The 21,303-nt window shown below is 34.8% G+C and overlaps 1 protein-coding gene across 3 annotated transcripts in view; it reads right to left on the reverse strand.

Moving 5' to 3' along the window:
* GSK3B (glycogen synthase kinase 3 beta) overlaps positions 1-21,303 on the reverse strand; it is a 198,689-nt gene that overhangs the window by 34,410 nt on the left and 142,976 nt on the right. For 2 of the 3 annotated variants that reach the window (XM_069475102.1, XM_069475101.1), the window contains exons 8-9: positions 14,406-14,501; positions 330-516 (exon numbers count right to left, since the gene is read on the reverse strand). In XM_069475102.1, the coding sequence (XP_069331203.1) occupies positions 330-516; positions 14,406-14,501 (283 nt within the window). Of the gene's footprint in view, positions 1-329; positions 517-3,544; positions 3,584-14,405; positions 14,502-21,303 lie in introns of all 3 variants that reach the window. The other variant, XM_069475100.1, reaches the window with a different exon arrangement.

Here is a 21,303-nt window from a genome sequence, read left to right on the forward strand (position 1 = left end):
AATGCTAACATTTTAAGTATTAGATTTGAACCTAAAGGTTAAATTATCTTCTTAGTGATAAACTTCACTCACTGAAATCTATGTAACTTCCCATGTGCCAAGATTATAATCTGCTAAAAATCAGAGAAGCTATGCCTATTTAAAAAACTTTATCTGCCACTATTTTATTCAAAACCATACAAGTAGTGGCTTAATGAATTAAAAAGGATGTTTCCTACCTCCATAAGTACTTAATGTCCATTTTTATCCTCTAAAGATTTTAATCAAAAAGGTGTCATTTCATACCGAGTGTGTAGCTTTCCCAGAAATGGCTAAATGTTTGGAATTACCTTGAGTGGTAAAGTTGAAGAGTGCAGGTGTGTCTCGCCCATTTGGTAGTTTGACATTTGGGTCCCGTAATTCATCAAAAAATGAATGTGCACAAGCTTCCAGTGGTGTCAATCGGGCAGTTGGTGTATACTCCAGCAGACGGCTACACAGTGCAATTGCCTCTGGTGGAGTTCGGGGTCGGAAGACCTGCAGTACAAAAAAAGGGAAAGAACAATTAATGTTGTATTATAAAAATCTAAGAAAATAACCCTCTGAGTACTGAATTAATTCCCACCATGTATAAAAGCATGGTTCCATTTGGTGGAGGAGCCTTCTAGAATGAAGAGAGTTAACTGCATATGATTCACCACACGAGGTGAACTGCTAATTAAAGACTGTATGAGAAAAGTTCAGAGAAAAATCTACATATGCTAATCATAAAGCAGTACAATCAAACATGCACACAAAATATGACAGGCACATGGGAAAGGCTGGGTTCTGGAGGCAAGCACAACAAGAAAATAATAAAAAATATTTAAAGTTTTCATTGTTGTGGTAGTAAATAAAAGTGCCTCTTTTGTGTTACTTTTTTAGCAGAACAATTGTTGATAAATGGGTGGCACTGTTAAAAAAATTTGGCAATCACTATCTTAAAAAAAAGGAAAAAAGCTGTTTACTTTAGGTCTATAAATGCTAATGATTTGTTATTATCTCCTCAATAAACAGAACCTATCATTATTTGAAGAAATTCTTGAATACTTAGAATCTGACAAAATGTCCTACACACTCTCTTCTCAAGTAGCTGTTATGAATGTGGCCAGATTAATCTTATTAGAATAAATGTTTTAGGGTTTTAATGGGGAGAGAAAAATGTATTATTCATTAAAGGCCATTTAGTCACAGAAAAAGTCAACTGAAGGCTATACTGCAGTAAAATGCAATTAAATTAATCTGCTTAAAGGAACAGATAGCTTTCTACTCATCTATGTCTTAAGCTGAACCAATGAATACATAAAACTATGTAAATATACTTCATTCTAAATTATGGTCACTTAAAGAATAAAAATAAAAGGGGAAGAAATAAAAATAGACAGACAAAAAGCCTCTGAAACTAAAGAAAACTGAAACATACATCCCTTGGTAGGAAGAATATACGACCAAATAAAAAGGTGTGGTGGTGGAGGTAAAGAGGGATCAAGACAAACAGACACGTATAAATACAGGGAAATAGATCCCCAAGTGAGGAAAGGACATGCAGATTGTGAGAGGGCATGGAGCTTGGTGGGCTCAGGTTTCCTAATAAAAATGGCTCATGTAACATCAGGCTATTCACTTATGCTGAAGGTAGGAGAACCAGTTACAACTACAGAGCTCATTAGACTTTCTTTTCTTTTCTTTTTTTTAAATTTTTTTTTGAGACAGAGTCTCACTCTCTTGCCTGGGCTAGAGTGCCATGGCGTCAGCCTAGCTCACAGCCCAAATTCCTGGGCTCAAGTGATCCTCCTGCCTCAGCCTCTCGAGTAGCTGGGACTACAGGCATGTGCCACCAGGTCCGGCTAATTTTTTCTATTTTTAGTTGTTTGGCTAATTTCTTTCTATTTTTTTAGTAGAGATCGGGTCTCGTTCTTGCTCAGGCTGGTCTGGAACTCCTGAGTTCAAGCAATCCTCCTGCCTTGGCCTCCCAGAGTGCTAGGAACATAGGTGTGAGCCACCTCGCCTGGCCTCATTAGACTTTAAAGATATTATTTATGAGTACTTTCTACAATGAAAACAGGGTGGTTTTTTTTTTTTTTTTGCTTTTGTTTTTATACAGAGTTTATTATTGAAAATTTTATTTTCCATGAAAATCAAGAAATTGGGTGAAGTAGGATCTTACGAATTTATTTCAGAACCTTAAAGGCCTTAGTCAATTTACTGGTTATATTAAAAAGCCTTTGTAAAATCAAAAACTACCTTCATTCTTTTGAGTACTCTGACTTGCCTTAGTCAAGGAAATCTTAAAGTTATTGTAGTATTTGAAATATTTAGATTTTTCACTGTTATTGGTCCCTTCCCTTGTTCCTAAGGTCCACAGTCAAATTGAGAATGTAAAAAGAAAATAAGTGGGAAAACCCAGAACATTTTTCATAAAAATATTAAACACTACTGAGATATTTTATCCCTGAGGGCAGTTTGTATCTGTTTGATAGTATATGGAATTTATTTTGCTAGCTAATCCAAAATGCTTTTGCACCATTACAGTAGCACATAAGTAGAATTAAAAGTAGCAACAAAAGTAGAAATAAGTATCCTCTAAAACATTCAAATGTAGGGTAGCTGGACGGTGCATAATTTTAAATGAAAAAAATCTCATGTCATAGATTCAAAGATTTTATGTTAAAGCTATTAATAAGCTCATTTAAGCTCAATAAGCTCAGTATTATAAGCTCATTTCTGATTTCTGAAAAAGTCTTCTATATCTTTTTGGTGTTTTACTGGCTATAAGTATTCGTCCATATCGATACTAAGACATACAGTGACTTATTCTGTCAGGGAATCCTAACTCATGGAGTGAAAAGAGTTAAAAACAATAAAGGATTCATTCCAAGAGCCTACATTAAAATCAAGATTTAACCTGCCTTTAAAAAAGTATCCACTGCTACTTTAAACCCTTTGAAAGATTCCTGATGGGAAAAGCCTTGGTTCAGTACTCTGTGGGTAATGGTTAAGTGGCAAATTATGTGGGGCCAAAACCCAGTATTTCTCAGAGTTCAGAGTTCAGATTTCTGACTATAATACAAGTATGGTAGCATGTAACTTCCAAAAGTTATAGGTCAAACTAGAAACTAACTCTTCCTAATTATTTTTGTGTCTAAAGAAAAGAAAACCAACAACTAAAATTTGGCTTTTTTTAATAATAAAGAAATTTCTGCTGCCACTTCATTCCTTACTCATTGAAACTGCTTAACACTCAGAACTTTGGTTTCATGGATCTTTGTCAATATTTATTCTTGTAATAATTTTATAACCTCATAATTCCTAAACTTCAGTCTAGATGTCAATGAATCATCCAGGAGACTGATAATCTAAATATACCATAAACAAAATCTACACTGTACAATGAATGAAAATAGAAATCACAGCTACCTATACTGTTTTTACTATTACATTTGAAGACCTTTCAAAAAAAGTTTTCCCCCGAGTTTTATAGATCTGCCCTGCAATTTTGGGAAAAAAAAAAAAATTAAGTACATACCCGCACTCCTGAGGTGAAATGTCCTGTTCCTGACGAATCCTAAAGATGATAATGCAGTGAAATAATCCAAACAGGGGAAGTCAATCCAAAAGAGAATAGTCCAGCAAGGAAAAATATATCCAATGTTATAAGAAATCCATGGTGTGGGGGGACACAGAAAATGTTTATACAGTTAAAAACTTTAAACATCAGTCTCCACAGTAGCAAGTCCAAGTTTTAAAAATTATTTCACCACAGTGTATGCAAAAAAAATTTTTTTGATTGCGCAATGGTGAGGCACAGTAAAGAAACATTTTAATTTTAGTTTATTATGTTCCAATGCCAGTGCATTCATTAAAAAAATATAAAACCAAAAAAAGTTAAAATCAAAATGAAATCTAGAAGTAAAGTTCCCAAAGTAAAGTGGTCTTCTGTGACCTGGATTCATCATCCATAGACATGGCTGGGAAGGGGCATATTAGACTGCTTTTTAAATTTGTAAGTTCCCAATATGCTAATTTTTCTCTATTAATGTGTTTCAGATACACAGTATAAACATTTTTTGCTAAATTATTAGTGATGAGAGGAAAGCATTAAATATATTTAATTTATATTATTATAGCTTTCAAGCCAGATATTTTCAATTTGTGTGAGCTTAGAAGGATCAGGCCACCGCGGATTATTCTTCATTTTGGATTGACTTCCCTGCTAAGAGATGTTTATTTGCTGACATTCTCATTATTTTAGGACTCTCCAGGAAACTGACATATCACCTCAGGAGTGCGGGTATAAACTTACTTTTTGTATTGTGGGCTTTGCCCCCTCATACCCTTGCACCCATTACTTAGGAAAAATAAATAAAGAACATTCTTTCCTCTTTGGAAAAACTCACTGAAAAAAAATCCTAAGTCTTTGAGCACTATAAATTCCACACAGTTCCATCTGCAAATCTGCCCAATTCACCCACCAAAAGCTAAACAAAAAATATATACAATAAACAATACAACTAAGGGACAGTCACAGTTATAGGTGACATGCATAGTTATTTACACCAACACCTAGGCACAAAGGAGCCAAATATACAAGGGAGGTAGTAGGGTCTATTATGTCTAGGTATTGAGAACAAAAAATGGCAGAACTCACCAGTAGCTGTGAACTCCCTTGGCTATTCTAAGATAATTTAACATTCTTTTAGGATAGTTTCCAGTGGGGGAATTAAATATTTTGAAAAAATAAATAATCCGCGGATTACTTTTAGTCTGCAGACTAAAATTTAGTACATAGATTAACATCTGGCCCATCAGAATAAAAATCTCTCATGAACTAAAACACAACCAGGTGGACAAAAATAGAAAACCAGACTAAAAGAACTGAGAGCACAAAGTAAGACTCAATTGGGCCAACTAACAATTAGTGCGCAGACTAAATATGGACAGCCAAGTATGTAGCAAGGCCATGGAAATCCCAAAACACCCTTTTAAAAACTAAAAACAAAAATAAATAAATAAAACCGAACAAAACAAAGCAAAAAAAAGAAAAAAGAAAAAAGAAAGAAAGAAAAAAGAAGGAAAAAAGAGAAAGAAAATTAAAAAAGAAAGAAAAGAGAAAGGAAAAATTGAAAAGAACCAAAACACTGACATGAACTTTTAAAGTGATTCAAAATACTACCTCACCTATGCAGCAACTCATTTTCTTAAATTGAAACAAACATCAACTCTCATCACAAATACTAGTCCATAGGAGAAACTAACAGAAAAGGATTCATTTTTTTCAAAAAGAAAGTTTCTGTAGTATTGAACAAATGCAAACAAGTCCTTAAACGAAGAATTATTCAGAATAAATTTGCAATTGGATAACCCAAAAATGACAGAGGCAATTTCCCCCCATGGATGTCCTAGAATAGACTTTGGCCATCAAATTTCAATCTGGAGCTAACTGTTATGACTGAATCTCAAGTCCTTTAAAAGGATCTTTTATAAACAGTCCCATACCAGCGGTCCCCAACTTTTTTGGCTCCAGGGATCGGTTTCATGGAAGACAATTTTTCTACGGACTGGGGTAAGGGTGGGGAGGAGGAGCTCAGACAGTGATGCAAACGATGGGAAGCAGCTGTAAATAGAGATGAAGTTTTGCTTGCTCCCCCTGCCCCCCAAGTTTCATGGAGACAATTTTTCCACGTGGGGGAGGGGGCAGCAGAGTTGCTGAGAGCTGACGCTGTGAGAAGCAACTTAACCATAGGCTTTGATATGGTATATGTCTGAGGTCCCCAACCCCCTAGGTATGTACAGCACTGATACTATATTCTGGTCGCACACAAGATATAAGCACCCAGTTTTAAAAACTGATAAATCATGAAAACTCCTAAAGAGTTGGCTCTCAAGTAATCTATTTATCATCTAAATTTTTTTTGCAATTTGTAAACCCACATACAGGATTAAAAGTGAGACAATATCATGGATTGTTGAATAGCTAATTATGTTAATTAACTAAGAAAAGTTAAGTACTACTTAAGTGTTCATATGTAGTACATAATTCAATATTTAACTAATTAGTCCATATTATTTTTAAAATTCTTTGGTAGTGTTTTAGATGCTTTTATACATTGATATAATGATGCCCTGACATACAAGGTCATTCAATTCACATTTAGTACTATCAAAAATGATTACCAGAGGCTACTGAAAACCAACTTTCAGAAAGTCCAAGTGCCAAATAAAATTGCTATCTTGGGAAGTTAGCATCTAACAGGGTAGATAAACAAACTGAATATAGCTCAAGCCTGCTGAACAGATACATTTTTCTAATCTTTTCTTTTTTTCTTTTTTGAAAATTAAATAGCACTGTATTGTTAACCAATCTTAAGTGAAACCTCACTTCGGAGAACTCTGGTGATTTGACTAAAGCACATAGCTTAAATCCAAGTTTTCAGGGAATTCTCTCACCCCTACCCACAAACATACTTCTAACTTAAATCTCTAGGTAAAAAGTACTAAGAACACACAAACGCAAAATGCAAAAGCCAGAGGGGGCTAGCTGGCTCCATGTAGGCCCAAGGAAAAGAACAAAAGAAGAGAGCCCTACAATGCTACAGGTGTGTCCTTTCAAGTATCTTGCCTTAAAATTCTTACTATTCTAGTATAGTATTACCAGATCAGTGTGCTACAGGTGTGTCCTTTCAAGTATCTTGCCTTAAGATTCTTACTATTCTGGTATATATAGTATTACCAGATCAGTGTCCTAGAATGAGGCCTATCTAAAGCAGTAGCCTGTCTCTTGGGGAGGAGGTGAGAAAAGACGAGGGAAAGAAGAGAGCTTGAGGACATGCCTTCCCCTAAAGGCCTGTGTTGTCCCCTTGAATTCTCTCTGTCAATCCGTCAGTTTATTAGCCAAACCTATGTTCACCTATGTTCCCTTTAGGGAAGGCCTTGGTCCCACCTTCCAACTGCTGCTTCCTTCAGCCAGGCCACCACTCTCAGGGATCCAGCCAGGGCCAATCAGGTCGACAACCGGAGTAATTATTTAGGATCATTCCAAACCACTTCCTCTATTCTGCTTGACCTTTGGAATTTTTTTTTTAACCCCATATACAATCATTCCCAATCCCTTTGAAATTATACCCAGCTACATTTAGTAACTCACCACAGAGAACTCTTTCCATTATTCAGTCCTCACAGAATAAATATTCATAAAGCCATTAAAATCCCTCCCAATGTTGCCACAAAAAGTCTGTTAATTAAAATTCTAAGAAGAGATTAACATCCAGAATTTCTTAAAGTAAAATAAAGTTTGAAAGAGAAATTATTATTATTCTATATTAATCACATTTTGTAATCATGTCATTCATTAACAGAACAAAATCTGAACTCTGTAAAACAATTTAAAGAGGTTTACTTTGAGCCAAATGTGTGTGACCCATGGTCTGGTGTACATGGCCTCAAGAGGTCCTGAGAAAATGTGCCCAAGGAGGCCAGGTTACAGTTTTAACCTTTTCCTTAAGATATCAGTTCCTAAATTCAGGTAAAGAAGGTTCAGCATAAGAAACACAAAGAATCCTTTCCATAACTATGTCAGATCTAGCATTCAGTGAATTTCAGCTGCACTAATTAAAAGCCTTATTGAGCTTTCCTGAGTTCTACTATAAACTAAGAAAAGTTATACTGCAAGTCCTCACTTAATGTCATCGATAGGTTCTTGAAAACTGCAACTTTAAGTGAAACATGTAACAAACCCAATTTTTCCCCTCATCAACATTATAACAAAATGACATGCATATGTACTTACTGTACACATCATTTTGCTTAAAGCTGCAGTTTCCAAGAACCTACTGAAGTTAAATGAGGACTTGCTGTACATGTATAGATGTCAGCATTTAACTATGCCATATAATTTCTTCCTCTAACATCATGCACTGATAAAATATTAATAGCACTACACAGCTACATGGAAGTGTGATTTACCAAATGTCCACTTATCCAATTTAATCTTTTACTGTTCACAAAATTGTTATTGCAGCCAAGTTGGCCTTCCCAGTAATACAGGAATACTTCCTTTTACCCATACATCCCCACCTTGAGAGATATTCACCTAGGCTACAACAATTCCTAAACTTTTCTATAATATATCTAAGCAAATCCTACTCCTTCAACAGCCCACCTCCTATGTCATCTTTAAGGAGACTTCTTTTTCCCTCCACCATCCTCACTGACAGTCTGCCTTACAATTCCTATTGCCATATGGAACACCTTTGGGCATTTAATAGTACATAATCAAGTATATTGCAATATAACATCATATATTATTCAATACTTGCTTCAACTGAACTTTTTAACTGTTAGTTTTTCAAGGACAAGGACTATATATTTTAGTACTTTTGCATTCTTTATGGTACCCAGCATAACACTGGTTACAAAGAAGACACAGAATTTAAAGAAAAAATGATATATTAAAAGTATATTTTTGCCTTCTTTTTCAATCCACTCCCAACCCCATCCCCTGCCTCCCAGATGAGCAATCTTAAAATTATGTCTTAGTATCTTTCCTTTTCTACATCACTCCCCTTACATACAGGTTAGACACTCAAGGAGCTCAATTTTAATATGCACGGTTTCCAGCAAAGAAATGGGAATATATAGCCAGTATAAATAGTAAAGTAATCAAGTCCACTCACACAGGAAAATGGATATTAGAAAAGCAGTGGAACTGATTATTCTAGCACTAATAAAGATGTGGGTAGTAATTTAGTAGAAAACATATGTATGTAATCATTAGACAAGTGATAATGGATTAATAGAGTGTTGAGGGCAGAGGCAGTTGAGTAATATTGTAACAACTGATTTAACATGAGCAATAGAACCGAACAGACAAGTAGTAATCTTAGGGGCCAAGAGAAATCACCAACATGGTTTTATGCTTTATGGAGTACATGTGAATGAAACGAGCAAGGCAAAGCGACGAGAAAAGGTAGACAGAATGGATCTGCAAGAAAAGTTCGACAGTAGTTTTTGTTTTGTGCTCTCTACGCCTCTCTGAAGGCATTTTTTGGTAATGTGCTGGACAGGTTGGAACAGGTAAATTTACCTGAAAAAGGCTTAGAAAAAAATGTAAGATTATGAAGAAATTCTTAAAAATAAATAAGTATAGCGGGGCTTTTTAGTTTATCTTTAAGCATGGAGAACAATAAATAACTTGTTCAGTCTAAAATGATTCCTTTGATAGCTGAAATGACCTCAAAATTCAATCTTTTGCTAACTCTGTTAGCCAGTTCGAAATTTATTCACCTTGAAGCATGTTGGCAGTGTTCTAAGAAATCAAGTAGGCAAGCATTAATATTTGTGAGTAATGCTTTCTGGCATACTTACCCAATGACCTACGGTCCCACATATGGTACAGACACTTAACTATTAAGTATTAAACTACCATATAAGCCAAAAACCTGGTAACTAACATTCTGATGTAATTGATATTTATATTACCATTATGAAACAAATTAGGAACTGCTATAATGGTATGATTTGGTAGATACTACAGAAGTTATGTGGTGGGAATAATCATAGAGAACTCAACAATGAGAAAATATTTCATGGGAGAAGTGAGATTTGAGGTCTTGAGAAAGGTTAAGACTTGGTAAACAGAAGGGGAAAAAAAGATACCAGCAAGAGATAGAAATGAATGTGGCTTCTCTTGGGAACAATTAGGAGACAGTTTGACTAGACCAGAAAATTCAGCATGATTGCATAGTCCCTTCAAAGTAAGCTACAAGCTGGATGAGACTCCCATATTAACATATTAAACAGCACTAATACAACTGTTAAGAGATCAGGACCCTTGGGACTCTAATTTACTTCCTTCTACTAACTAGTTATATCACTTATGATTTTCATTGCTCTGAAATAATATACAGACATCTGTGTTACCTAACTGACCTCACAGGATTATTTATTACTGGGATAAAGGGGAAATATTAGTTTTATTAAACAAAAGGGTAGCAGAATCAGGTACTCAACACTGGGGTAAAAAACTCATTTATCTACCATAACATAACCTTATTAGAAATCCCTAATCTACCCTAGCTAGACACTAAACTTTTAAATTCATTGCCTAACAATATGCGCTTAAGAATGTAGAAAGCTGGAGGACTTGGAAGAGACTGGGTTCAAGCAACTTCAGGGAAGGTGGGGAGCAGGACAAGAACCAAATCTCCTGTTTTTCTGGAAAGCAAAGGTAAAAAGATCAAGAATAGAGTGACTGAATAATCTGTCATCCAAACTGGGACACTTTTGAGAGTGAAAGGGCAAACAATTAATAATTACACTGGACAAGCATAAACTGGGACATAAGATCACCCTTGTCTGTAATTATATGTATATTATGCCAAATTTTTCTAAAGGCAATTAGGAATCAGAGAATAATTTTAAATAGGAGTGACAGTATCACATGCACTTTTAAGAAAGCTAACATTGACAACAAGGAGGAAGATGGATTGAAATAATGGGAAATTAAAGGAGAGAAATCAGTTAGGAGGTAGGAGCTTGTTTTAACAACTCTATGATAAGATGATGGCCTGAACTGAGGTTAGGGCAATGGAGATAGAGAGAAGAGGGCAAACCAGAGAACTATATTGGAGGTAGAACTTTCACTTTTATTTAGAACTAAAATAAAGTGATCCTAGCTATACTTTCAAAAGAACCCTGAGGGAAAAAACAACAGATAATCACTGTTTTACAAAAGAAAAAAGCTAAGGCATAGACATTAGGGGCAATGTTTAAATTAGATCCTCAACTTTGTATATAACCACCTGTCATTTAACCACACCTCCACGTACTAAATGCAGAATTTACTTCCTCTCTTCTTCCAACCAATCTCTGTCTCTACTTAATTCTCAATCTACTTTTGCATCATTTCCTTTTGCTTTCCATATGGATTTTCTTCTTTGACGTATACAGCATACAACAACGCAGAGGCCTTCATCTTCCCCACCCCCATCTTCAATAACAGTTCTTGTTTCAAAACATTAGCACCTATTTCCATTCCTACTTTTAAATGACATGTGCTTTATTAATGAATTAGGCTGCAGTGGCTATTATGTAATAGTCAAGAGAAACTTATCGGATTTTTTAATTCTCAAGATTCCTGCCATATACTACATTGGGATCCTCTCAGTATTTTTATTTTCCCACTATCTTTCCTACAAACCTATTATTTCCTCACCTCAATGTTTCCATGAAAGATATTTTCTATCTTAATCTTTATTTCTGCCCGCTTTTTGGAGAATATCAGCTCCCAATTCTGGGGATATACTTGCATTGCATTGCAGCACAGGAAACCAGGGTTCATGTGCCTATAGCTTCAGGAAATGGGACAAAAGTGGGTTCTAAAAGAATACAGCAATAAAGGCAAAGCAGGTGTTTCCAGCCTCCTGTTTACCTGCCCTCTAAGGGCAAGATGCTCTTCTCTTTAGAGAACATTGTGTAGGGTTTTTAAATGACTCCACTGACTGCCTAGAATAAAATGCATTTCTCAAATTGCTGCCCATTATCATATGGTGGGGAGAGGGGACTGACTTCCTCTTGGAATTTTAAATTTTGTATTTTTTCTAATAATAACCAATTTTTAAAAAATCAACAAAAGTATATTCTGGATCACCTAGATGACAGAGAAGAACCGTGGAATTTCTACGCCTGTATTTGCTTTTATGTTTACAATCACAGTAACACTCAACCTAGTTGTGTGTACTAATGAGAAATTAATACAAGTGTACTTATTACATAACGCATTTGTATGAAGTGAAAACTAAATTATGTCAAAGGACACTAGATGAATGCAAGGTTCACAGTAGTTTTAATACGCCAGAAAGGTGGGAGAATTGAGTAATTCTACACATGGCACAGGAATGGAAACCTAAATGAAAGGGCCTTAGATAGACTACTCAAGTTTGAAAAGCACTAGTGTAAGATATAAAAATATCAAAAATTCAAGAGAACAAAGAGAAGGTTTAGAGCATACAAATTCACCGCAGCTCTTCTGTTGGCTGCATTTTAATCATAATCAATCATTCTTCCCATTCTACTCTGGCTAACACTTATATTGTAGAACTATAATCCAGGGGGGGGAAATGCAGCATATAACACACACTAATACAGCAGTCCCCCCTTATTCATGGTAGGTACATTCCAAGACCCCCAGTGGATGTCTGAAACTTCAGATAGTGGCAAACCCTCTATATACTATGTTTTTTCCTATACATATGTACCTATGATAAAGTCTAATTTATAAAATAGGCACAGTAAGAGATTAACAATAATAAAATAGAACAATTATAACAATATATTATAATAAAAGTTGTGTGAATGTGCTCTCTCTCTCAAAATATCTTATTGTACTGCACTCACCTATTTTCAGACTGCAGTTGATCAAAGGGTAACTGAAACCTCGAATAAGGGGGGGACTACTGTACTGGTGGCAGTCTTGATGGAAAAAAAATGAGGACGAGGGCTGTTAAATAAGATTTCATGACCTCAATTTCAGCAAAGTATCTCTCAGAAATTCTATAAGGGTAATATGTGAAAAATACTTAGATTAAACCAAAAAGAATTTTTCCTTTCTTTCTTCATAAAAATAATAATTATTAAAGAAAATATGGAAATTCGAAAAGGTAGAACAAAAAAGATAAAATCATTTACATTCTTCTCAACCAAACTACTGTTAGCATTTTGGAATATTTCCCTGTATTTATTCAATACATAGAATTCTCTGTTGCTGTTTTTCCTCTCTTAACATGGCTGAAATCATAGTACACTACAAATCACTTATTATAAACCCTTCAACTTAGAATAACCTTAATGGATTAAAATTGCAACTCAGTCCCTAAATTCAAATAGGCCACTTGAGATTCTCTGGGTTTAGAGCCAGGTGAGAGCCCCTAAATATCTTCTGACTCAGATTCAAAATAAACCCAGGATACAAAGATCAAAGAACACTTCATCTTAGACTATTTAGCACTTATTATAAATTTTTAAGAAGAGAGGGGGCAACATCTTGGTCTGTTGGTCAGTGAAAGCTACAACCTGTAATTCTGGCATTAAAATACTAATGAGGTCTGCGATTCTAAATAAAAAATAAATAATTAGTAACAACAGGATTTTCTGAAGAGCGGTAATGACATTGTGAGAACTTGAAGGAAAGTAACTGGAATCATAATATCATTTAGAGAAAGAACAACATACTTTGATTCTAGGGAGTGTAAATTATTTCACTTATAGCCCTAAATAACTTCACTTCTTGTCATAAAAAAAATCTATAACCAACAAAATGAACTTAATGTACAACACAAACTGTTATATGCACATTTTTAAATATAGAAAGTCTGACTGAAATACATATTAAAAAGTCAACCATTTCTAACCCAAGAAAAATATATAATGAGATATTAATAAAGGGGGAAGGAGGGGTCAAAGCACATGACTAGAAGTTTAAAAGATCTGGCATTAGACACAGACACATACTGGAAGTTTAATTTTGGCTTTGTCACAAGCCACCCTTGTAATCTTGGAAAAGTCACTTGGTATCTTTGGGCAGAGTTTCTGAACCCGTAAAATGAGGAAGCTAGAGATTCGCTAGGAGATAGTCTATTTTTTTTCTTTGCACACTGAATCTCACAAATCAAACTGAGGTGTAAAACTTTTTAATAAAATCTCTCTTAAAATCATTCCATGTTAAGTATCAAAGCAAAAAAAAAAAGTCTTCTGGTAAATTAGTAATTCTGCTCTTTAGACTTGGTTCCATCTAATGTTAAGGCTAAGCTTTTCCTATGTCTAATGACATCCAGTTAACATATTAATTATATTCAATGTATATACTCCCAGCAATATTACACCTGCTTTTTAATGCTGCTCCCAAAACACCAATAGGAAAGTAAAGGAGAAGAAAAACACACAATACCATCCATCTATAATAAAGTCTATGTTTTAATGGTTTAAAAGAAGAAGAAAATATATGAAATGTATGTTATCATACACTATATGATATTGAACTATGCACCTCTAAGTAAATAAATTAAGTTTGTCAAAATTTATATATGCGATCTTGATCCTAATCAAATTTTATACTTGAATGATATAGGTACACTGTCCTTACCTTGCAAATAAAAACCCAGGCTGGGAATTGTCTATAGGAAATCAATGGGAACAAAACTACATATAGTCAATAAAACACTGAAGTACAAATACTCAATTATCTTTACATGCAGAACTGCTGTGTACTTGTAATTCAGGCAGCTATCTGGTCTCAAAATAGTTTAGTTTAAGAACAATGACAAATCCAAGTTTTAGTTCACTATTGGTTAATGTACTTTAAAAAAAACAAAAAACACCTCATTTTGACTCACCTTAGTCCAAGGATGTGCCTTAATTTGAGGGAATTTGAATTCTGTGTAATTTGGGTTCATTTCTCTAATTTGCTCCCTTGTTGGTGTTCCCAGGACCTAGATAAAGAAAGCAAATTATTGCCATCTTTTCCCATACACTTAATAAATACACTCTTTATGTTTTAATGCATTGGTTTCACTGAAAAAGGGAATTCCAAAGTTAAATAAAATACATAACTTGTTAAATACAGCAGTGTTATGGTTTGAATGTGTCCCTGCCAAAGTTCATGTATTGGAAACTTCATCACCAATGCAGCAGTGTTGAGAGGTGGGGCCTTTAAGAGGTGATTAGGTCATGAGGGCTTTGCCCTTGTGAATGGATTAACGTTGTTATCAAGGGAGTGGGTGGTTATAAAAGTTAGTTTGACTCCCTCTTGCTCTTGTCCTTCTGCCTTCCACCATGGGATACTACAGCAGCATGAAGGCCTTCACCAGATTTAGGCCCCTCAACTTTGGACTTCCAAGCCTCCAGGACTATGAACCAAATAAACGTCTATTATTTATAAATTATCCAGTCTGGGGTATTCTGTTATAGCAACACAAAATAGACTAAGACAAGTAGACTTTGTGAAAGCCATTTTAATCTGTATCTGACTTTAGAGTCCATGCTATACTACCACGGACAGATTTCTATAATATAACAATAATGTTAAATCAGGGTCATAAAAAAAGATTACTGAACTCAAATTTATTCAAATAAAAATCAAGCATCTTTCTTCTACCTAGAAAAACAATATATTGCAATGATCACATCTGAAATGAGAGGATACAAAATTCCACAGATGCTCAAGTCCCTTATATAAAATGTCACAGTATTGCATATAACTGACTTACATCCATGCATATAATTTAAATCATCTCTAGATTACTTATAATACCTCATACAATGTATTAATAAGTGCTATGTAAATACCTGTTATACTGTATTGGTTTTACTTATATTATTTTTTGTTGTATTGTTATTTTTTATTGTTTTTTTCCCTGAATATTTTTATTCTGCAGTTGGTTGATTCTGTGGACATGGAACCCATAGATATGGAAGGTCAACTGTATCACCAATATATTAATCAGGCAAAGCTTACTCAAAAACTGTCATCAATAATTCCATTCACTCGTCGAATATTTAGTGAGTGTCTCTTGTGTACACGGAACTATATTACAATCTATGGAGGATATAAAGAACAAGAGATTTCCTGCTACAATGAACTTACATATTTGTGTGTTGAAAAGGTATAACTACAATAAAGACAAAAATATATTGAGCACTTCCTTTTGTCTAGTACTTGGCACTGCATAAAGGAAAGTACACGGCTGCACAAACAGGTAATAGGAAGAAACATTAAATAGTAAAAATGGGGACTTTGTAGAAAGAAATCATGAATTACTCATCTTGACAACCCTAGGACCTGTTATAAAACAAGTTTGCTGAAATAAAATATTAAGCCTTTTACAATTTAAGGATAGCTGCACCAATGGAGAGAAATGCAATGTTAAGTATTTGATTTTTGGTGGCAACCAGTGAATAATCAGGCGTAATTCCATAACCATTCAGGACAAAGTGAGAATTTCAGTAGTTTTTTTATTGGCTTTAACTCTCTAGACTGCATTAGAACTTTCAAAACTCCATCAACATCTTCAATTGTTTGTTTGGTTAAAAGGCACTCTTAAGAAATTGAAAAGGCAAGTCATGAACTGAAAGAAAACATTTGTAAACATATTCTGCAAAGGATCTGTATTTAGAATATATAAAGAACTCTTACAATTAAAAAATAAGACAAACCAATAAAAATGGGCAAATGATATGAACAGATATTTTCTCAAAGATGACACAGAGATGGCAAATAAGCACATGAAAAGATGCTCAACATCATTAATCATTAACAAAACGCTGAATGAATTCAACAGCACATTAAAAAGCTAATACACCATGATCAAGTGGGTTTTATTCCAGGGATGCAAGCATGGTTCAACATATGCAAATCAATAAATGTGATTCATCACATAAACATAATTAAAGAAAAAAACGTATGATCTTAATAGACACAGAAAAAGCATTTGATAAAATGCAGCATCCCTTCATGGTAAAAACCCTCAACGAGAAATTAGGCATAGGAGGAACATATCTCAAAATAATAAAGACCGTGTGACAAACCCACAGACAAAATCATATTGAATGGGGAGAAGTTGAAAGCATTCCCTCTAAGAACTAGAACATGACAAGGATGACCACTTTTACTGCCCTTATTTAACATAGTACTAGAAGTCCTAAGCAGGGCAATCAGGCAAGAGAAAGAAATAAAAGGCATCTAAATTGGAGAAGAGGAAGTCAAACTATCTCCATTTACTGATGATATAATCTTATTAATATATCTAGAAAAACCTAAAGACACCACTAAAAAAAGTTTAGATTTGATAATAAATTCAGTAAGTTTCAGGAAACAAAATTAACATACAAAAATCAGTAGGATTTCTATACATCAATAACAATCAAGCTGAAAACCAAATCAAGAAGGCAATCTTATTTACAATAATTAAAAAAAAATACCTAGGCATATATTTAAGGAGGTGAAAGATCTCTACTAAAAAAAAAAAAAAACTACAAAACACTGGTGAAAGAAATTATAGATGACATAAATGGAAAAACATCCCATGGTCATGGATTGAAAGGCTTATATTGTTAACATAACTGTACTGCCCAAAGCAATCTACAGAGTCAATGCAATCTCTATCAGCTGTGATTCCCAACAAGCAGGCAAGCCAGTGATGCTTCATCTGTTTTTACAGCCACTTCCCATCGCTCACGTCACCACCTGAGCTCTGCCTCCCACCCCTGCCCCGGCCCAGGGATGGTGGGGCGGTGGGGGGAAGATTGTCTTCCATGAAACTGGTCCCTGGTGCCAAAAAGGTTAGGGACTGCTGCCTATTAAAACACCGTCATTTTCACAGAATTAGAAATAAACAATCCTAAAATTCATATGGAACCAAAACAGAGCCTGAATAGCCAAAGCAATCGTAAGCAAAAAGGATAAAGCTGGAGGCATCACAGTACCTGACTTCACATTATATTACAAGGCTATACTAACCAAAACAGCATGGTGCTGGTATTAAAATAGACACATAGATAAATGGAACAAATAGAGAACTCAGAAATAAAGCCACATATCTATAGCCAGCTGATCTTTCACAGAGTTGACAAAACACAATGGGGAAAAGATACCTTTTCAATAAATGGTGCTGAGAGAATTGGATAGCCACATGCAAAAGAATGAAACTGGACCCCTATCTCTCACCATGTACAAAATCAACTCAAGATGGATTAAAGATTTAAATGTAAGACCTGAAACTATAAAATACTAAAAGAAAAACCAGAGAAAACTCTTCTGGAGATTGGTCTAGGCAAAGAATTCATGACTAAGACCTCAAAATTACAGGTAACAAAACCAAAAACAGATAAATGGGACTTAAACTAAAAAACTTCTGCACAACAAAAGAAATAATCAACTGAGTGAATATACAACCTACAGAATGCGAGTAAATATTTGCAAACTATGCAGCTGACAAGGGACTAATACCCAGAATTCATAGGGAACTCAAACAACAACAACAAAATAAATAATCCCATTAAAAAGTAGACAAAGGACATGAACAGACATTTTTCAAAAGAAGACATACAAGAGGCTGACAAGCATATAAAAAAAAATACTCAACATCTCTAATTGTCAGAGAAATGCAAATTAAAACCACAATGAGATTATCATCTCGTAACAGTCAGAATGGTTATTAAAAAGTCAAAAAAATAACAGATGCTGGTGAGGATGAGGAGAAAAGGGAACACTTATACATTGTTGGTGGGAATGTAAATTAGTACAACCTGTATGGAAAACAGTATGGAGATTTGTCAAAGAACTAAAAATAGAACTATCAGTAATCTCAGTACTGAGTATCTACCCAAAGGAAGAAATCATTATATAAAAAAGATACCTGCACTCTTATGTTTATTGCAGCATTATTCTCAGTAGCAAAGAAAAGGAATCAACCCAAGGGTCCATCAACGGATGACTGGATAAAGAAAATGTAGTATATGTACACAATGGAATACTATTCAGCCATAAAAAGAAGGAAATCATGTATTTTGTAGCAACATGGATGGAACAGGAGGCCATTATTTTAAGTGAAACAACTCAGAAACAAGGTCAAATACCACATGTCCTCACTTAGAAGTGGGAGCTAAATAATGTGGACACATCAATCTAGGATATGGAATGACAGACATTGGAGATTTGGAAGGGTGGGAGAGAAGAGGGGTGAGTGATGAGAAATCACTTAATGGGTAAAATGTACATTATTCAGGTGATGGACACACTAAAAACTCAAGACTTCACCACTATGCAATATATCCATTTCACAAAATTGCACTGTACCCCTGAAATTTACATAAATAAAATTTTTTTAAAAAGTTGCGTTCACTAAACAAACAAGAAACCCCTCAAGATAACCACTACACACCTAATAAGAAGGCTAAAATTAAAAAGACTTAGTATATTTGCCAAACCTTGGCAAGGATGTAGAATAAATGAAGCTTTCACTGTTGCTGGTGGAAATGTAAAATGGTGTAGCACCTTGGAAAACAATTTGGAAATTTCTTTAAGGTTAAATATATATATCTCATATGACCAATCATTCCCACTCTTAGGTATTTACCCAAGAGAAATGAAAGCAAGTGTTCATACAAAGACTGGTACACCAATGTGCATAGCATCTTTTTTGTAACTGCCCAAAAAATACAGACAACACAAATGTCCATCAACAGCTAAATAACAAATGGTGATTGTCCATACAACAAAACACTACTCAGTAATACCAAAAAAAAAAAAAAAAAAAAAACAACTTGGATAAATCTAAAAGAAGCTACAGAGTACCTAATATATAATCACATTCACATGGAATTCTAGAAAATTCTGTCTGTGGTTTTGAGAGGCCAGAGAGAAGGGTTACAAAGAGGTACTAGGAAACTACTGGGATTACGATTATGTTTATCTTGATTTCATGGGTATATACATGCATCAAAACTTATCAAATAGAACAATTTAAATATGTGCTGTTTATCATGTGCCAATTACACCTATAATAAAAACTCTCAGAAATTAAATACTAGAATACATAAAGTTTGGGTAAAAAGATAGAAAGGATGTTCTGAGCTATGCAGCTATAGTATTATTCACTGATATAAATCAAAAAGGAACTTAGTTAACAATAAACTGACCTATAACTTTCTATGATTTCTGAGCAAAATCCTTATGGTACTGGAAAGAAAATAAAAAGATGAATGCAAAAATAATGTATACTATAACAATTATTCTAACTCCTATTCCTTTTTTTTTTTTTTTTTTTTTTAGTTTTGGAGACAGAGTCTCACTCTGTAGCCCAGGCTAGAGAGCAGAGGTGTCATTATAACTCACTGCAACCTCAAAGCTCCTGAGCTCAAGTGATCCTGCTGACTCAGCCTCCCAAATAGCTAGGACTACCAGGTGTGTGCCACCACACCCAGCTAACTTTTAAATTTTTTGTAGAGACAGGGTCTCACTATGTTGTTCAGGCTGTCTTAAACTCCTGGTCTCAAGTGATCCTCCTGCCTTGGCTTCCAAAGTGCTAGGATTATAGGCATTAGCCACTGAGCCCGGACTCTTAACTCCTATTCCCAACATTGTTCTGGGGAAAGCTCAGTTTTAGGGCACTGGAAACACATCTCTAGTTATACAGCTTCCCACAACTCTTTTATTATTGTTACTATTTCAAATATTACAGGGTACAAATACTTTTGGTTACATGGATTATTTTTATAATGCTTGAGTCATGGTTATAAGAGTGCCCATTACCCAGATATTGTTCATTATACCGGTTAGGTAGGTTTTTGCCCAATCCCCTTCTGCCGCCTCACACCTGGTTGATTTCCGTTGAGTTTTACTTCCCTCTTATGCACATGTGTGCTCGTCAGTTAGTTTCAAATGAATAGTGAGTACATGTGATATTTGTTTTTCCATTCTTCAGATACTTCGCTTAGGATAGTGGTCTCTAGTTCCATCCAAATTGTTGCAAAAGGCATTAAGTCATCCTTCTTTATGGCTTAGTAGTATTCCATGGTATACATATATGACATTTTGTCAATCCACTAATGAACTAATGGGCATTTGGGTTGATTCCACATCTTTGCAATTCTGAAGTGTGCTGCAATAAGCCTTTGAATGTAGGTGTCTTTTTTGATAAAATAACTTATTTTCCTTTGTGTAGTGGGATTGCTGGATCAAAACCTACTTTTAGTTCTTTGAGGAATCTCCATAGAGTTTTCCATAGAAGTTGTACTTATTTGCAGTCCCACCAACATCTCTTACAGTACAAAACTAGTTTAACAGAAGCAAGGTATCTAGTGTCAGGAAGGAAAATTTCTGGTCTTGGCAGCTATAGCTATCAGACATTTATAAGTCAGGAACTATCCGTCCTTAAAATATAAAGGCTAAAAAGGAATCTTAATCTCTATTTTAAAATATAAAGCAACAAGCATTTATATGCTATACTAAGCCCTTGATGAGGGTGAGGGTGTGTGTGTGTGTCTTTGTGTGTATGTACATGTACCTAGAGAGGGAGAGGAGTGAAGAAGAATGAGGGGGGCTAGTAAGCTTATTGATAATTCTGTCCAGCAACTCTGCTGGATTCTTTTGAATGCTGAAGAAAAACAACAGCAATCACATAAATAAATATTTATAAATGTACACCCTAAAAAGCTGACTCTATTTCAAAAGAAATTCTTATACATCCAACGCAACATTACCCATAGTATAATACTTAGGTTATTAAGTATCAA

This window comes from Eulemur rufifrons, chromosome 7 (assembly GCF_041146395.1).
Source record: "Eulemur rufifrons isolate Redbay chromosome 7, OSU_ERuf_1, whole genome shotgun sequence".
NCBI classification, from domain to species: domain Eukaryota; kingdom Metazoa; phylum Chordata; class Mammalia; order Primates; family Lemuridae; genus Eulemur; species Eulemur rufifrons.